The sequence below is a fragment of the Gobius niger genome (genome assembly GCF_951799975.1).
Source record: "Gobius niger genome assembly, chromosome: 13".
Taxonomy (NCBI): Eukaryota; Metazoa; Chordata; class Actinopteri; order Gobiiformes; family Gobiidae; genus Gobius; species Gobius niger.
Genome location: NC_136864.1, coordinates 29,980,905 through 29,999,165, shown reverse-complemented (window position 1 = coordinate 29,999,165; position 18,261 = coordinate 29,980,905). Strand labels below are relative to the sequence as shown.

The 18,261-nt window shown below is 43.4% G+C and overlaps 2 protein-coding genes across 2 annotated transcripts in view; one reads left to right on the top strand and one right to left on the bottom strand.

Moving 5' to 3' along the window:
* The first annotated feature begins 4,083 nt into the window (after positions 1 to 4,083).
* LOC306972131 (putative ferric-chelate reductase 1) lies at positions 4,084 to 9,433 on the top strand. Its single transcript, XM_079568616.1, has 6 exons — positions 4,084 to 4,254; positions 5,311 to 5,388; positions 8,316 to 8,392; positions 8,703 to 8,800; positions 8,886 to 8,991; positions 9,317 to 9,433. Exons 1-6 carry the CDS (start codon positions 4,155 to 4,157, stop codon positions 9,371 to 9,373), a joined length of 516 nt encoding a protein of 171 aa, XP_079424742.1. The 5' UTR covers positions 4,084 to 4,154; the 3' UTR covers positions 9,374 to 9,433.
* A 293-nt stretch (positions 9,434 to 9,726) lies between these two features.
* Positions 9,727 to 18,261, bottom strand: part of agla (amylo-alpha-1, 6-glucosidase, 4-alpha-glucanotransferase a) — a 33,676-nt gene continuing 25,141 nt past the window's right edge. Inside the window, exons 22-35 of the mRNA XM_079570073.1 lie at positions 17,476 to 17,612; positions 17,265 to 17,398; positions 17,019 to 17,194; positions 15,766 to 15,868; positions 15,571 to 15,694; positions 14,343 to 14,444; positions 14,073 to 14,184; positions 13,863 to 13,998; positions 12,572 to 12,684; positions 12,172 to 12,383; positions 11,948 to 12,045; positions 11,792 to 11,879; positions 11,373 to 11,506; positions 9,727 to 10,758 (exon numbers count right to left, since the gene is read on the bottom strand). Coding sequence (XP_079426199.1) covers positions 10,641 to 10,758; positions 11,373 to 11,506; positions 11,792 to 11,879; positions 11,948 to 12,045; positions 12,172 to 12,383; positions 12,572 to 12,684; positions 13,863 to 13,998; positions 14,073 to 14,184; positions 14,343 to 14,444; positions 15,571 to 15,694; positions 15,766 to 15,868; positions 17,019 to 17,194; positions 17,265 to 17,398; positions 17,476 to 17,612 — 1,787 coding nt within the window. The 3' untranslated portion in view covers positions 9,727 to 10,640. The remainder of the gene's footprint in view (positions 10,759 to 11,372; positions 11,507 to 11,791; positions 11,880 to 11,947; positions 12,046 to 12,171; positions 12,384 to 12,571; positions 12,685 to 13,862; positions 13,999 to 14,072; positions 14,185 to 14,342; positions 14,445 to 15,570; positions 15,695 to 15,765; positions 15,869 to 17,018; positions 17,195 to 17,264; positions 17,399 to 17,475; positions 17,613 to 18,261) is intronic.

The window sequence follows — 18,261 nt, the reverse complement described above, 5'->3', positions numbered from 1 at the left end:
TTGTTTGTTTCTTATTGATTTATGCATGAATTTAAATCACTCCAGCTAAGTCTTTGTGCCCCTTGATCTTTAACAGAGATGTTTGCAACATATCATGTTATAATGTTATTCCCTCATGACTGCCTCTTAAATACTGTGTAAAACCCGCGCTTCAATTTAGTAAGCCAGCCATTCACAGTCCAGGACATCGCGGCCTCATCGATTCCAAAAGGGGCCCTCCAATAATAATAATACATTTACAAATTAACTTAAGGAATTGCTTTACAGCTAAATATAAGTAACATTTAGCAATAAGTGTAGGTTAAATACTGGTTTAAAATAGTATAATTTAGCAAAGAAATGTACATTTCTTTAAAAATTTATTTTTTCAACTTTCAACTTCTCCAAAACTTCTCCAATTATTTTAGCTTCTGTGCTTCTACTGTGGCGCAAAGCCGCCCTCCTCTCTCGCTCACAGAAATAATACTATTTAAAGGTGCATTATGCAAGTTTTTATGTGGAAAAAAAGTGACCCAGCAGACTTTATTTCTCATTTATTCTCCATCACAGTGGCCTCTATGATGCTCAAGGATCGATTGTTTTAAGGGTTTCTGGTAGGTTTTCACTGCTGACGGACCCTCTCACTAGAAAACCTACAAACCAATTGATCCTGGTCCCTGGATGATGATGGGAAGTAAAGGCGCCATAATAATAACCCATGCAGCCATTGCATAAAAGGTTCCATAATGCAGCGTTAACATGATCATAAAACATATAACAATGTTTGTGTAATCATTCTCAGACACGGTTCCACCTAGTCCTCAAAACAAAAAAACAAATGTATGTTCAAGACGTCCGGACCCTGTGGAGGAAAGGAAAAACTCCCCCAAATCCTAGGTCATGCTTACACAATGTCGCGTGGACTGAACCATTCACACAGAGAAGCAGCTGGAGAGCTTTGCACTGGCACGAACCAAAGAACTGTTTCATGTGTCCACTGTCGGTCACGTTGCTGCTCATGTTTTGTACTGATTCACCCTCAATAAAAGAGGTTTTAATGAAGCCGTGTTTAATCACTTCAGTAAATCCCATTAGTTCATGTATATATCAAATTACAATTTCCCTGACTGATGTTCTGACACTCAAAATTGTGCAAAACCATTGGACAACCGATTATATTTCTTGGCCATTTACAACAGCCTTAAGTTTTCCTTCAGTGATTCATTTTGACTAATCTCTTAAACACAGCTGAACGTGAGAAGCAGCATTCCCCTCATGCGGCCTGTTTACCGTAATGTGAGAGCTCGTAACAACCGCTGATTAGTGAATCCAGACGGAAGAAAAGAAAAATCTCTATTCTTACAAACACAACAGAGAAATCTCGTCAAGCACCTGAGTGAAACCCAGTCGTTCAAACACAGTTATGAGTCATTTTCTGTTACTTCTTGAACTGTTCGCACCGCCGCGAGCCGGGAGAGTCAAATTGGCAACTCGATTGGATCATTTCGCTTAGGCTACTGCCAAACAACTCACTGGATCTATTTGAACCCAAACAAGGTGAGAAACAGCATGTTCGTCATGGTCATGTTCATTCTCAATTCAGCACATTTTGGTTGTGAACATTTTTTAATTGCTATATTCTCTCCATCTTTAAAGGGACACATACTTGGAATCTGGAGATCAAGAAATGGGGGTAAGTTAATGACTGGTAAGTTGAGGCTAATGTTTAACATACAGGGCTGTACAACCTAATGGAATTCAAATTACAATTGCTAAACTGGTGTTTCCTCTTTCGATCCATCTGTACTCAGCCTTGTGTACCCAGCTTCATGTCAGTTTTTGCTAAGACTTGTAACTGCTTGGCTGCAGCGGCGGCTCCAGACAATTTTGATTGGGGGGGCAATGGGGGGTCCTGGTCATTTCAAGGGGGGTCTCATGAAAACCAACAAAAATATAGGCTAGTGGACACGGCTAATAACTGCATATTACTGCTACTAAACCATAAAAACAACACAGCATATCAACTACTTTGTTTTTAATGAATGAATCAATTGCAGTTTGCAAACAATACGCTAAAACTTTAATTGCCATATTCACGCTGATGACACAAAACATATTTACAAAATAGTACGTTCGTGGGGTGTTGCAGGGATTCTTATGTTTGTATTTTTTTATGTGTCAAATAAATTATGAAATATTATTAGGGCCGGGAATCGATTTTTACCAAATGTTTACAAATTAATTGCAAATCTAATTATAAATGCCTTCATGAACTGCCTAAAATCTCCTGACTAGAATTTACTTTGGCTTTGAAAAAGGCCAAAACATTTCTCTTAAGTCTGTGAGCCTGCCCTTGCTGTGCTGGTCCTCAGCGAGGGTCACCAGTTCTATCACACTGAAAAGCAGGACTCTTGAGGTCAAAAGTGAGGACACATGTGAAACCTACAGATATTATTTTAAATAATGTTACATCCAATCAGGATGTACACAGCATCAATGTTGTTGCATTATGTATAGAGAATATCATTAGCATAAATAAGAATTTACATTTTATCAACTAATGTTTGATCGACTGTAACTTTAAGCTTTAACAGTATGTGATCATAATATAGCCAATGCATTTGGTGGGAACAGGTCTCTGGTAACGCTGAGGGGAGGGGCTGACTCGCTCTCTCATTTGGTCCATGTTGTGAAGAACTCAAACCAACAGAGCGATGAATGCGTGGTACCTGTGGTACCTGTCTCTGCCCTTCTGATCAGGGCGCTCGCTCTGTGCGTGTGAGCGGTAATTGTGCGGTCAGAGCGCAGAGCTGCCCCTGTATGCAGCAGCTGACCCGGGGCAGGCGGGCCAGTGCACTATCAAAGCAAAAGGTGGACATTGTGTCCGTGAGCAAATTGAACACGCGGTTTGTGCGTGACCAGATCCTGATTCCGCTGTGGAGTTTAAGCACTTTGGGTTACATTTTGTATGAAAAGCGCTTCATAAAGTTTGATTTGATTTAAACTAAAACAATGAAACAATAAAAAAAATATGGACCAGGACTCCATATAAAGAGATTCTTGCAGTAGGACATTTCTTGTTAGATAAAAATAATATAGAGTGGTTATTGTAAAAACAAAAAAAGTATATATATATATTTATATATAAATATGAATAGAAATGTTTACTACTTTACATTTTGGGACTTTTTGTTTGCATCTTTAAAAAATATTTTTCTTGTGGGTCATTTTATCCTAGAAGAAGGGGCAGTTGAACCAGGTCTTGTGGTGACATGAACTCCCACATTTAAAGGTTAAATGCACATAAGAAATGTTATGAAAAAAAATAAAATAAAATTGCCCCTAAAAAAATACAAAAAGTAATATTCAATTTGAATTTGCTCGTCTCGACCAAACCCAGAAGTACCAATAAACAAGTCAAAAACTATAGAATTGTACAATTTTCAGTAGTTTGCAATTCATTGCTTCTTATGGACCAATGCAGCTCTTTACCCCGATCCTGGGTCAAATGACACCTTTTGTTTTTTCTTTGAAAAAAAACAGATGGTTTTGTTTATTCATGAGAAAATCTGCCTTAACTATTAATGCCTTGACCTCCACCTGAAACAAGCACATTTTCTACAGTTTGCTATAACCCAAATTTAAAAACTAAAAACTAAAAAAAAAAACTAAAAACGTTTTTTTTAAAAGTGTCTAAACGACAAAAACAAGCCTGAAAACGCAAAAACAGCCACAAAAAAAGCAAAAATACTTTTCAGAAGTTTTCACTTTCTAATGCAGATAAATCAGCATTCTGTGTTTTAGTCGTATAACATGAGATGAAATATTTTGATTGGAATGAGTGCGAGCGTTTCATACGTATTAAAAATATTGTAGATTTTTTGAGAGAGAAATAATTAAAGTAATATATATTCTTGACACAGGTAGTTGAGAGGATAAAACTGTTTGCTGAATGTCTCTCCCGACTCTTCACCCTGACAATTGCTGTGTTCTTTAGCCCAAAGAAAAGCATGTTTATGTTACTGTTCTGTTCTATTGTAACCATACATTGCGTACTGTGTTTTTCACTTCAGATGCGCCTCTCAGTCTGGGGTGTGTGCGCGCTCCTCTCCGCGCTCTGGTTCGCTGGTGCCGACTGTTTTCCCAATGGCTCCGTGGCCTTGTCCTGTGGAAACATGCTGCCAGTGCACAGTGACTTCACCTCCAACAACAGCAGCCCGCCCTACACCCTGTCTGCCTCTGCTGCCACCTACAGGCCGGGCGCACGCATTACAGGTCAGTAACATCACTGTCATCCCAAAGAATTAAAGGAATAGGCCACCGTTTTTACATACTAAGATATGTTCTTACCTTAGCTTTGACGAGTTCTTTAGGACCTGTCTGATCTTCACCCGTGCCTTCAGTCACGTAAACACAGCGCAGACGGCGTTAGCATTTAGCCTCTCCCTCTCTCCTCTATAGCTCCAAAACAGGTCAAGATAGAAGCTACCAAGCTCTTCCACGTGTTCCCTATTTAAATATGGTTACGTGAAGTGTTACACTACGAAGTATAATTACACAAAATTAAACAATGTGGATTTTCTAAGCGGATAAAAGGGGGAACTATAATGTAAGGCGTAATAATACCAGGAGTAGTTTGAAATCCATGCAGTAATCTTCACTTTACTGTGCGGATGCCAAACTACTCCTGGTATTATTACATACCTCAGTATGTAAAAACAGTGGCCTATTCCTTTAAACTCTCTACTTGTTGTGTCTAGCGGAGAATCAGGACAGTAGTTTGATGGATAGACGAGAGTAAAGCCGTGTCCGTGGCCTTTTTGTCTCAAAGAGGAGTTGAATCCACACGAGCACAGTAACTTACAGTAACTCTGGTTCTCTGAATGTGCACAGTCTATAACGAATTGGGCAACTCACAGGCTAATTCTCAGTGGTCAGACAGAAATAACGGTCAGGTGCAGGTTTCAGTTAGTTTTAAATCAGCGGTTCCCAAACTGTGGGTCAGGGCCAGAAGTGAGAGAATGGGCCCATTTGCCATTATCCATTCTAAAAAGTGGGGAATAGACTAGTAGTAAATAAATAAATAAAAGCCATGCCATTTGGAAACGTCAATGTTTTTTTCTTCATTTTAAAGGAAAAAATAATCGGTAAAATGAAAAATAATCTATAGATTAATCGATTAATCTAAGAAATAATCTATAGATTATTCGATAGAAAAAGCCTTACAAAGAATCCACCTTCTTTCCGTCCTATCACCATGTCCGAGTGTAGCCATAGATTTCAGGAGGAGTTCAGGATGTTACAATGAAAAGCTGCTGAATTGTGTTGCAGTGACCCTGAAGGTCAAGAACATCAGCGCAGGATATTTTGTAGGCTTTCTTCTTCAGGCCCGGAGCAGCAGCCGCCCAGGTAAACTACACTGTATCTTTGTGCATCACTGAGCCCAATCAAAATCTATTCACTGCCACTCCTGTGACCCCTTTTTGACATTTTGCAAAAGTCCCAGAGACTGTTGGCTAGCCCCATCATGAAGTGAAGACATAAGGGGGAAGTGCATGCCAGTGACTCTTTATGGGGCAATACTTGTGCGATATGCTCCAGTTCCAGACAAAATGGGTTGCAATGTGCAGTAGAGGAGTATATTTAAAACATGCAACAAAGGGGACACTTCAGTTATCAAGCTGTAAGCACCAGTTTTTATGTGAAATTAGCATTGTCCATTAGTCATGCTCTTGTACTACCAGGTGAGTTCTCCTCGACCTACCCCACTCATCTGCACAATAACTCAGACAGAAGGTCAACCTTATGGCTGTCTTCTCCAGCTCGGTCCCATCAGCTGCACAGCGAGGGTTGGGCTGTAGGATGCCCTTCTGTGCCTGTAACGTGACTTTGGGATCAAAATTAGCGATTAAATCTCTACTGAAATATTATAGAGGGACGGAGCGAACAGTAAACGAGATCAGGATAAAAATTAAAGCCACGTGGTAAATGGTCAGTCTGCCCCAGGGCAGCTGTGACTACAGTGTAGCAGAGACTTGTGACACAGGCTTGTTAAGTGTAAGCCAAGGTTATAGTCCTTTCACGGTCATTATTATTCATTTATTGAAAGTTTCCTTAAAGGGGGGTATTATGCAAAATTGACTTTTTCAAGCTTGACATCATGTTATGATGTCATTCCCTCATTAAAAACATGCCTGAAGTGTTGCCTTGGCACATTCACGTATTTTCGAGTAGTCTGTAAAAACGCCTGATTCCTTCTGGGAACGCCTCGACCGCCCGGAGACGCCCCGATCCTTTCGTCACCAGCCCTACGTGCAGCCCACTGCTCCTCAGCAGAGCTGTCTCCACACACACAAAAAAAAAGGGCTCCCACCCTTGCGTGTAGAAGCGACAGCGGCAGCCCAGCGTCAACAAAACGACAGTAATAGGGGTTATGCGCTAACGACTTCCGCATTCCATAAGTGAGTAAACCACTTCCGGTCACCGTGTTATTTAATAGGAGCAAGAACTTTTTAGCAGCTGAAAACACTGTCACTTGTTTTACACATTGGAAAACGGGTCAAAATAGCTCCACTACGTAGAGCTCGCGTATTGAGATGCGAGGAGATGGTGATAGACTGTGGAGGGAGCTGTGCAGGAGGAAGAGGAAGGACGAGGTGGAGCTGACCAGTGCAGGACACCACGCTCTGAGACGGGGACAAGCCCAGGAGGCGGTGCACCGTTTCAGATGATCAGAGGAGACAGAGGGCAGCTACAGTTTCTCCATCCTCCAAGGTCATGCGGGTGGAGTGGCTGAAGGACAACGAGATCATCGACCCGGCCGAGGACAGGAACTTCTACATCACCGTGGACACAACCTGATCATCAAGGAGGCGCGTCTGTCCGACACGGCCAACTACACCTGTGTGGCCAAGAACCTCCTCCTGTGACCAAAACAGTGAAGATCGCGGCCGCGACACAACGATCTTTCACCAAAGATAAAAAAAGAGTGGTGCGCACTGAATGGGTGCTGCTGCCGGATGCTCTCTCATCGAATGCAATTTCTCCATCTGTGAGATCAATAAAGTACCATCTTATCTTATCTTATCTTATTTATTGAATGCTAACACTTGTGGAGCCGTAGCTATCATTAAGCTAGCTTTAGCCGCCTCACCCGACGCACTTTATTTAAATTCATGTTCTGCCCACAACAGTAAAATTACAAGCCACCGAAAATCGATCAACAGTGGTGTGATGACGCCAGAGACAGCGTGCAGAAGGGGGTGTGTCTTAGCTTCTTAAAGAGACAGGGGCCTATATCAAGACGTTCAGTGCCACCATTTTGCAAGAGCAATTTTTTGCAAGGCAGTTATTTAAATTTACTGCATTTACAGACCAATATAAGGTTGCATCATCATTGTAGTGTGCTGTAGACTGGTACTACGTGAATGAAAAAAGCATAATACCTCCTCTTTAATAGTATTTTCCCAATCAAAATACATTTTACTGGCGCTTGTGTTGATGGACCCCAGCAGTACACTCCCGATATATTTTGGTCCCCAGGGAAATTTACTAGAGCTGCACCCGGCTCTGTCGCCTCTAAACCCGGCCACACCCCAGTGAGGAGCCGGTCAGTCAGACTGAGCACATGCGTTAAAAGAATCATCTCATTGAGTTTATGACATCTTGAGTTCTTATCGCACTTGTATCAAAGTAAATGGACCAGTAATTCGCTGTTCAAATGTGACATAGAAAAAGCCTTCAGTTTCCAGCATGATGATGGCGCTCCAACAGCGCTTTATGAAAGAGGCTATGGCCATAGATCAAAACTTATTTTGATAGAAATATTTTACCTTTTTTAACATTTAGACCGATGGAAATAATATTTACCGCCGGACATTTGCTTGCTCGAGATATTCCAGCGAAAGAAATCAAATTTATGGTGACAATTTCCAGCAACGACAGCTCATGAAACTCTTAGCAAACAACAAGACGGACGCTAAACAAGTCTTACCGTGGTTTACTAGTTAGCAGACACTGCGTCTGCACTGCTTTTTTTTCAGCTTAGAAAAGGGAAAAACACGCAGCGTTCCACTAATTTCTATGTCAGGAGATCCACAGAAAGACAAATAATAGGTTGCTATGTGGTATGATTGGACAATGACTGTTTTGGGGCGGGGTTTTGCAAAAGGTCAATGGAGGTCCCAGAGCTTTGGAGAAAGAAGTCCAAACTCAGTGAATAGACTTTCAACCTGGAGAGACTTAAACATTAAAAACCTTGCCATGTATCAACAAAAAGGTTGAAAAACACTGTTAGAAAAAACATTTTATATTAATCATGTTGCATCCTGTATCAGATCTATGGCCTGTGGGAAAGTTCACAGATCTCAACGCCAGTCTCAACGTCACTGCGCTCACGTGCAACAACAGAGGGGTAAGAAACTCTTCAGATTATACACACGTTTTGAAAGAGCTATTTCTCAGTATACGGATAAGTCTTATTGACCTGATTCTTTTTTTTATACCAGATGATAGTAACGTCCCAAATTCAAGGACATTAAACCATTGATGTCTATAAATTATTTTATGTGTAATGGTGTGATATGACCTACGGAAAAAAAAATGATGATAGGCCTAGGCTACATGAGGAAAATGAGACGCAAATGGGCATAGACAACCACAACACCCGTGGAATTGGTCAATAGCACATTTAGAAATATTTCATGTATATTCCTGCCCCGCAGAGCTCAGCAGTCAGTCAGGCTAACAACGGCCAAAAGAAGACCGTTCAGCTGACCTGGGAGGCACCGGCCAACTCCAACCACGGAGATGTGCACTTCAGGTAACAACACGTCCAGACAATGCTTCCACTTTCTTTGATCACCCCCACAAGAGCGACAATGATGCCATTGCCTTTTTCTGACCAGGGCCACAGTGTTAAAGAGCTACACAACATTCTGGCTGAACGTGACCAGCGACTCTGTGAAACTGGAGAGCACTTCCACTACTCCAACTGCAAGAGCAACGACTGCTGTGAGGACACACTTCCCTGGCCTGCTGCTCCTTCTGCCTACGCTTTATATTTGGCCTTGACTCTTATTTATTCACTCAAATTTTGTGTCGGGCTGTCACTGCTGCCACTTTGTCAAACGGAAACATCCATCTGTGTGCGTTCACTTTGGCCGAATGTGTATTTGGCACAAAAATGAAATACTAATGGTCAGTCGGGCTGGGTACCATTAAACTATACCAGTCTGGTATCGGGAAAAAAAGTTTAGGTTTTGCCCCATTTTCCCCCCACATTTTACTTATTCTTGGACTGAGCTAAAAGCACTGACCATATTTGCCGTGTCCTCAGGTGGCGTGGTGGGCGGGGCTTCTCTTCTGTCCGCTCGCTCTCATCATTCACTCCTGACAAAGACGCCACGGCCATGGTCCCCTGGAGAGAGGTCCCCTGGCTCACCTTCACGGGACTTCTTTAAATCATGAGTCTTTTAACTCATTACTTTTTTTCTGTTTGGAGAACATTAAAAGTTGTGACTGAACGATTCACTTACAACTGTAACTCGATCTCGTTTTATTTCCACATTCACTGAAATCAGACTGTCGCATGACGTCGTTGAGATTGAATTTACGAACATGAATAAGCACGTACCCTTTGAGAAAGAAAAAACCTGTGAGTTTTAGTACTTTAATCCTGCGACACGTACAATTACAACAGTTCACACTAAACAATGAAGTCGTGACACTTGTGTGTTTTTTCAGATGAACAACAGCAGCACTGAAATGCATCATTACCTCATCTCGGTCTGAAGGTGCTCGAGTGACACGAGTCTGAGCTAAAGGCGTGAGAGGAAGACATTCTAGGCACCAAACATCACATTAGGATCAAAAATGAGTATTTAGTAGTATTCTGATGTTTTACACTAATGCATGATTAATCTGCTACAGTTTATACAGTATAGTTCCTTGATTTGTATAAAGTGCATTTTCTCTAGTCCAGGGGTCTCCAAACAGTGGCTCAGGAGCTTTGGAGACCCCTGCTCTAGTCCAATTCCATTTTTCAGATACGTGAAAACAGCAGTTTATGGGTAGAAGCTCAGGCATGTCCAATAACACTTGACTTATGGGACATTAATGCTTCATAAGTGAAACAGCCTATTTTACTTTGGAATCGACCAGTGTTGGGCTGATACTTATAGTACCATGTAACGTATATGATTATTTTGTTTCCTCAGAGGGAATAGGCACTGGACACTTATCACTGATGGCGATATATTTTCCTTTTTATAGATTCGATCAAATGTTAATCCATATTGATGATGACTGGGTTTTTGGTCATTTAAAATATCATTTGATTTCACATTAAAAAGACCTTTAGCTAGCTATGAACTCGAAAACTAATAAAAACATGTTTGGAATTAACTCAAAATTCCCTTTTAGTCCACAATTGAGCAACTGAAAGTGGACAGTCTGGCCTCGATACAGCAGTGAGTAGCTTTAAAGGTCAACACTAGGGCTGCACAGTTACAAACATGTTCTGAAAGGCGTGGGATTCTTGTAATACTAGCAGTTTGTTTTTCAGTCGTATCTAAAATGTAATTTTCCCAAACGGTGCAGCTCTAGTCGTCACTATGTTAATGACCGGCTTAACAGTTCCTAAAAAAGGACTCGGGCAGGGTCTAAAGGTCGTAGAGGACCTCCAGGACTGTAGCCAGGGACCAGGCCTGGGTCTCACAGCTGAATGGGCAGTGCTGACCGTTCTCATTGGTCAGCTCGGGGAGGCCTTTCCATGGAGACCTACGGGACAAACAAGACGCCATCAATACCTCGGATTTGGAGGGAGAGTACCGTGTTTTCCAGAAGAAAAGTCACACTTTTTTTCATAGTTTGGCTGGGTTTGTGACTCATAACATGTTAAATGATATATTCTGATATATTATATCAGAATATATAATTTCACATGTTTGTTATTTTCCCACTGTCAGCCGCTAGCGGTCGCTCTAGGATTGTGTACCAGTATTGATAAATTGACCACCCATGGTCTGGGTGAATACTCGATTCTGAGGGTGTAGGCTAAAAAGTGGTCTTTGCTATTGTAAGAGAAACCTGTTTTTGTAACACCCATCATGACCTAAAGAACCTCATGCCTTCTGTTCTGAGAGAAACGTATGCAGAGAACTGCATTATGGGAGTTGTCCAGTCCCCAGCTCCTAGTCCGCTCTCCCAGTGTGTGCATGGATCTACTATCTGTATGCATCTAGCAGCCTTAATCAAATAGTAATCAATCAAAATTGCTTGGGGAAGAGTGAATTTGAACAGATTTTGTCTGTCCATAAGAATAATGTGCCCTGTGGGGTTCGCTGAGACGTCGAGACCCTCTGATCTACAGTGAGTGTGTGCAGACAGCGTACTTCTCCAGGTGGGTGTAGTGCCGTGACAGCACGTTCTTCACCAGGGTCATGGTCTTACTGAAGGTGCTTTCATCCTTTTTCTTGGCAAAGTAGAGTTTGGCCCGAAGGAAGTAGCCCACAGGCCACAGCCACTCCTGCAAACAAACAAGACTTTTTTACTCCTGAATAGAGCTGGATACTGTTACATTGTTTTTGATATCCATACTTAAACGATACTTGGCTGTCGATTGATTGTACGTCGTATATCACACAGTACATTGGCCATAATGCTGTACATGGACCCAACATCAAAACTGCATATATACCTCATTTTTATCCTTTTTTTCAATACCATAACGGTGCCCAGCCCTGCTTCTGAATGACACGGATCCCTACATCGTTTACTGTCATTATTCATGGTCAGCAGGGGGTGCACTCACCGGTCCCTGGTGGTAGTTGAAGCCTTTGGCCAGGTTGTAGTTGTCGTTGTCCAGAGAGTTGTCATAGACGCCGCAGTAGACCATGTCACTGTAAGAGCAGCGGCCATGTTAGTGTCTGTTTGTAATGGAAACATGAAACACACCTGCGGGACGTACTCAGGGTCAAGGGTCTTCATGCCCAGGGGTCCCAGCAGCTTCTTCTCCGCCATCTCCAGAGCGCTCCAGGCCTGATCCACTGGGAACAGCTCCGGGGCCTGACACACAAACACACACACACACACACACACACACACACGGGGCTGTAGTTCTTTCCGCGGGAATTGAACCACTATAAAAGTCCAAATAATCGGCTGAACTACTGCTTTTGCTTGTGTGCTCACCACGACCATGGCGATGGTGAAGTTGGGCCGCAGCTGGTAGTCACACCACGGGCTGGAGGCTCCGTGGCTGTCCTTGTAGATGCCCCTCTTGTGCACCAGCTCGGGGTGCTTCTCATTGGGGTCATGGGGGTCTTTGGACACCCAGAAGTGGGTCTGGAAGGACCCCTGGATCTGCTGGTTCCACTGGGAGTAAGACACAAACGACTCCGTACCTGAGCGTGAGAATAACGTCGGACTGGTCATGCTTCAACAAATCTGACATTTCACTACATTAGAGCTGCGTATTCATAATATATGCTGAATCATATGTTTTCTTTGGGGTTTTTTATAGATAGGACCTCCTGACCCTGTAGTTAACTCCACTACATGTAATCCTTAATAAACTCAGGTGTGTACATACCATTGTTGTGGATTTTAGCTCCGTCATAGGGGAACAGTCCTTTTGAGTGCAGCTCCACCACCCAGCGGACGGCGGACTTACTCAGACCCACGATCTCTACTGCCGACCCGTCCCTGCACACAGTCAGGCCAGAGGAAAGCATGAGGTTCAAGTGGTGCGGAATATTTGATGCCAAAGATCTTTACTAAAACTCTAGAAAGGACATGGCCATAATAATACGTTGGAACGAATGGCAGTTCTGGCGGCCATCTTGTGCACTGGGTTACAGTGCAATGTGATCAAATAAGATAAGATAAGCAATATTGATCTCACAATGGAGAAGAGCTGCTGTCCTCCAGTGTTTTATCAAACTTGTGTGGACTCAGAGACACTACAGCGACACAGATCTGTTTAACCGATGATACAACAACAACAAAAACTTTTCATATTCCCCAAATCCTCTACTGCTGTAAAATAGAAGCAAATGTGTAAATTTAATGTATCCGATTTATTTTTCTGTTTGGTTCATACTAACCCCCACCTAAACCCGGCACATTTTCTCCAGTTTGGATTTACCCAAATCTAAAAGGCTCAAATGGCGCATGCTTCATAAAACACGCAATTTCGAGAAAAAAATCCCCAATGCTTTCAATCAAAACAAGCCTCTGTTTAGCTCAGGTTTTCCCAGAAACTATGTGTCCACAGCTCTAGAATACTCTGTGGTGCTACAATTATCATGAGAAACGGTCAGGATAGTTGGCACTCTACAGCCAAGTCCCAAAAACAGCGCGGCACTCAATGTGTTTCTCATTCTGCTGTTGAATCAATGAAAATGTTGCCCCTGGTTTTGCGTTGGTGGCATAGGGGTTAGCCTTGCAAGATGGCTGCCATGAGCACCATGTCCGATCTAGAGTTTTACTAAATATCTGGTTGATGTCGCTGGCTCTCCCACTCCTGCCATCACCCAAACCTTCGCTCGCTTCTTCAACTGCTTTTACAATTTACCGAACAACACATTGTGTTACATTACTAGAAAGACATGCAGTGTGAACATAGCCATAGAAACTGCTCTTATCAATAACACCACTTTCCCAATTGTTGGTAAATGTACAGGAATTCAGCCATAGTTTAGTTTTGTCACTTCTTTGTTGCTTCTTCATCACTCTTTACTCATGTGTTTTTGTCACTGTTTTTTTTGTGTTATTGTTGCTTCTGCGGCACATTTTTGTGGCTCCTTTGCCTCTTTTTTTGCTTTTAGATTTGGGTAATGTCAAACTGGAGAGCTCCAGGTCTTACATGCAGTAGATCATACCTGGGAGTAGCAGGCATGCCCTTGTTCCTGGCCTTCTCACTCTCTCCCATCTTGTCCATCCAGGTGCCGCAGTTAAAACGGTTTCCTCCGAAAACAAAGCCAGTCTTGGGGTTCACTTTGGCCTCCACACTGAAGCCTGAGGACAAAAGGCCGGATTAAGACGTGATCAAGTGCTCACACGTGGAAATGGTAGCCGTGCGCCGTGCGCACCCTCGTCTTTCATGTGCATGTCGATCTTGGGCCCAGCGTTTCTCTCTCTGTAGGAGATGCCCTCCAGGTGGCGCTGCAGAGCCTCCTGGATCACATCATGCAGAGGCTGTTCCTGCAAGTAGAAGAAAAACATTTCTCATATGGAAGGCCAATAAATGTGGCCAAACTAGGGAAACGCAATATTGGGAAATGTTCTGATAGCTGTTTTTCTAGGACGTTTGGAGACGTACCAATATACAGGAAGTCTATATGTGAGCTGTTGGAACATACCACTTGTCCTGGTGGGAGGGGTTCGCTGTCATCGGTGGGATACATGCGGGCCACAGGACAGCGGAGGATCTCGTGGCCCTGAGGGACATGGTTCACATAGTCCTACAAAACACAACAGACGTGTTACAGGAGTGACCGAAACATGCTTGTTGAAGCAGTGGGGCAAATAAGTATTTAATCCACCTGTAATCACTTCTTTTCCTTTCATAACTTCAAATGTTCAACTATCTAGTATGTTTTCCTCCCAAGCAAAGTGTCAAAGAGTCATCCATGTTGAATACGCTTCATGGCGTATTGTTTGTTGTTAAAACTATGTTTGCATTGACACTTTGGCCTCAGACTAATAGATATGTTGTTGTTGTATGGCCTGAGGTCTCATATGACGTGTGTTGTTTTGAGACCTATTGTAAGACAACAATGTCCTCCATGTATTTGCATTTGTGATGTACGCCTCTTTTTATTGTATTTGCATGAGGTTATATACTCATGACTCCTTTTGCTCGGGACTGCAGACTCTCCCTTTGCAGAAATAAGCCGTCCTGGGCGCTTAGATTAAATGTTATATGTTCTTTTACCCGAGTCTGGTCTTTCAATTGTCATCTCATGATTTCAAGATCTTCCACTTAGAAAGTTAGTTGGAGTGCACCTATGATGAAAAGGTGCACCAGAAAATAAATATATACATATATCCAGGAAATCACATTGTATGATATTTATCATTTCTACAATGGAGAAATAGAATTAAATATTTTACCCCATGACCTTCTCCCATGCCTCCTCTGGATCATCCTCATGAGGTCAAATGAGGCTTTTCTGCCCCCTCTGCAGAAAAGCTTCCCCAAAGCCTAATGTTTCCACCCCCAGGCTTCACCCCCCCATACTGAGGAGAGGATGGATGGGCCCAAGTGTGGTTCTCCTTCTGTACAAAATATTCAGTTCTATTTTCTCATTTGGGGGATCAAATCCTTATTTTCCCACTGTCAGCATCTGGCTGTGGTTTGATGTCCTTAAGAGCTGATGTGTCTGAGATGAGAGACAAAACATCAACATTTAACTGTCTAAAGAAGCGCTACCCAAAACAAAAGAGAAAAGATGTAACAGTGCAAAGGTAGTACAGCAGTGCCTGGATAATAGCTGTCGCACTTTGAGAAGCTTGTCAACACGATAATAAATGCTGTCTGCAGATTTGAGGGTCACTTCCTAACAAGACAATATAAGTCTGCGTCACCTGGATGCACTGCAGCCACCACCACACGGCGTCCCTGCAGTTGAAGCGGGCGCTGCGGCCCTCCCCCAGCAGGTTTGGGATCAGGCCGTGGCGCAGGGTCCCAGCGAACGCCAGGATGATGTTTCTGATGGAACAGCAGTACGGTTTAGACCAGAGTGTGGGTGGCACCAGAGTGCACACGAGTGTAGGACGTACCGAGCCTCGGCGTGCCTCCCAGTGAGCAGCAGCAGGCCTCTGAGAGCGATGAACGTGTCCCGGCCCCAGCAGCGGAAAATCCCCGCAGAGAAGTGAGGCAGGCCTAAGCACAAAGCACAGACTTCACTACTGTAGGCCGGGCCAGTCTACGCCGGGCCAGTTTACGCCGGGCCAGTCTACACCGGGCCAGTCTACGCCGGGCCAGTCTACGCCGGGCCAGTGTACGCTTCAGTGTAGGGAAACTCACACATCAGGCTTCAATAGTGTAAAGCAAGGGGTGTCAAACATACGGGCCGCGGGCCGGATTAAATCATCCAGAGTATGCCCATTCCTGTGAATAACCAGAATAACCAGAATAACCAGAATGCTCACTCTAGCCACTAGGGGGCATTAGATTTAAAAAAGGAAAGAGTTACACAGGTGTCCAGCAGAGGGCACTGACATAATAAGAGCTCAGGATAAGAACAACACATTACATCGCCACGTGGTAGATGGACAGTCTGCCCCAGGACGGCTGTGGCTTCAATAACAGCTTACCACCACCGAGTGTGGAGTGAATGAATAATGACTACTATGTAGCACTTTGAGGAACTTGTGACACAGGCTTGTAAAGTCAAGTTGGGGCTTTGACCAAATCACAGCTTATCATTATTCATTTATTGGGAAACTTTTCTATTATATGTGGCCCGCGACCCGCCATGGGAGCTGAATTTCGGCCCGCGATCCAAAATGAGTTTGACACCCCTGGTGTAAAGGGTGTTTTCCTGAGACGTCGCCTAAGCAGAAGTCGGAGCGATACTCACATCACAACATAGATTTCATATCTAGATCTCCTTTGGTGTGAACCCATGGTCACTGGTCAGATCATCTTTTTTATGTTCATTTCATATATTCCTGGCCCTAACCTTAACCCGATACAGGTACAGGTATCGTCTATATCAAACAGTAAAACTGGGGGACGGTCCAATTGTAGATAACTTGAAATATAACAACTAATGTCAATTTTATGTGAGAGCATGGCATCAAATAACGATGACAAAATGGATGAACAAGATTGCACAAACTGGCATCTATTTCATATGGATCTTCATCACCCTTTAACTGGAGTTTGTTCATGCAACATTCCATTCTTTGGTGTCCAGTCTCTCAGTCTTTCTCTGTCCAACTGGTCAACTGTGTGAGACGTTTTAGAGTCCGATGTCAGGATCTAGCCCGGATGTATGGTGATGTGGGTTTTGTGAGGTGCAGTTTACCTGCAGCCAGGGACACGCAGCACTGCTCCTTTTCCCCGCTGATAGGACTGACGCGGTAGGGCACTCCCTCCAGCTGGTTTGACAGAGCGGGCAGGGCCGGGAGCCTGGCCACGCTGCACATCTGCACTGAGCCCAGGGCCAGGTGACGCACAAAGCTGGAACCGTTCTGCACAAAGCTGAGCCCACAGCAACAGTGTAAGACTCAGACTGCAGAGAGCAGAGAAGGGACCAGAGGGAGGTCCTCACCTCGACATGAGCTTGTTGGTGGCATCCAGGGCCGTGGTGTAGGCGGAGACCAAGATGGCGTCAAAGTAACAGGGGATGAGGTACCGGGGGATGTGCTTCAGGTATTTGAACATGGCCGCCAACCACTCGCCGACCTGCACCCAGCAAATACAAATGTGCATTTAACATTCCGAAGGCTTTCCTGTGCGGTGCCTCTCAGAACAGAGCGGACCTGAGCCAGCGGCCCCTCTCGGCGGATCAGGCGGCTGCAGATAAAGTCCAGGAGCCAGTCTCCCTGTCGCAGGTTGTCACACACAGGATGGCCCAGGTCATTGTTGGGGCGGATGTTGGCCATCACTGATATCAAACCTACACGTGGAGAAGGCACCGTTAAATCAGGGTTTCTACAGGCATGGCAAATTTAATGCCACAATCGCCAAAAATATGTGCATACAGAACCAGTCAAATGTTTGGAAAGACTTATGTTTCTATTTCCATTGTGTGACTCTCTTTGAAGACATTAAACTGAATGAACACGTGGGATTATATAGGAACGAAAAAAGGTGAAATAACTCCAAATATGTTTTCCATTATAAATACTTTCTAATTGCCACAGTCTGTGTGTCTGTGACGACATCGTAAAGAGTGAGAAAATGTCCAAAGTGCAAAGCAGTAATCAAAGCAAAATGCGGTGATTTGGAAGAATCTATTAGATCATAATTCCATTTATAAATTCATAAATGAACTCCTTCAGTAAGAATGTACAATGGGAATATCGTCTTGAAATAAAAGAAAAACCAATACATACAATTTCAATGAACTTATAATAGCGAATTGTAAGGACTTTTAAGGCCTTCATTTTGGCCCAATTCTTTGAATGGCTTCTAATGCTCCTTGATCTTTCCTGAATGTAGTGTGTAGTGTGTGATGTGCAATGTGTAATGTGTAATGTACTGTGTAATGTGTAGTGTGTAATAGTGTGTAGTGTGTGATGTAGTGTGTAGTGTGTAATGTGTAG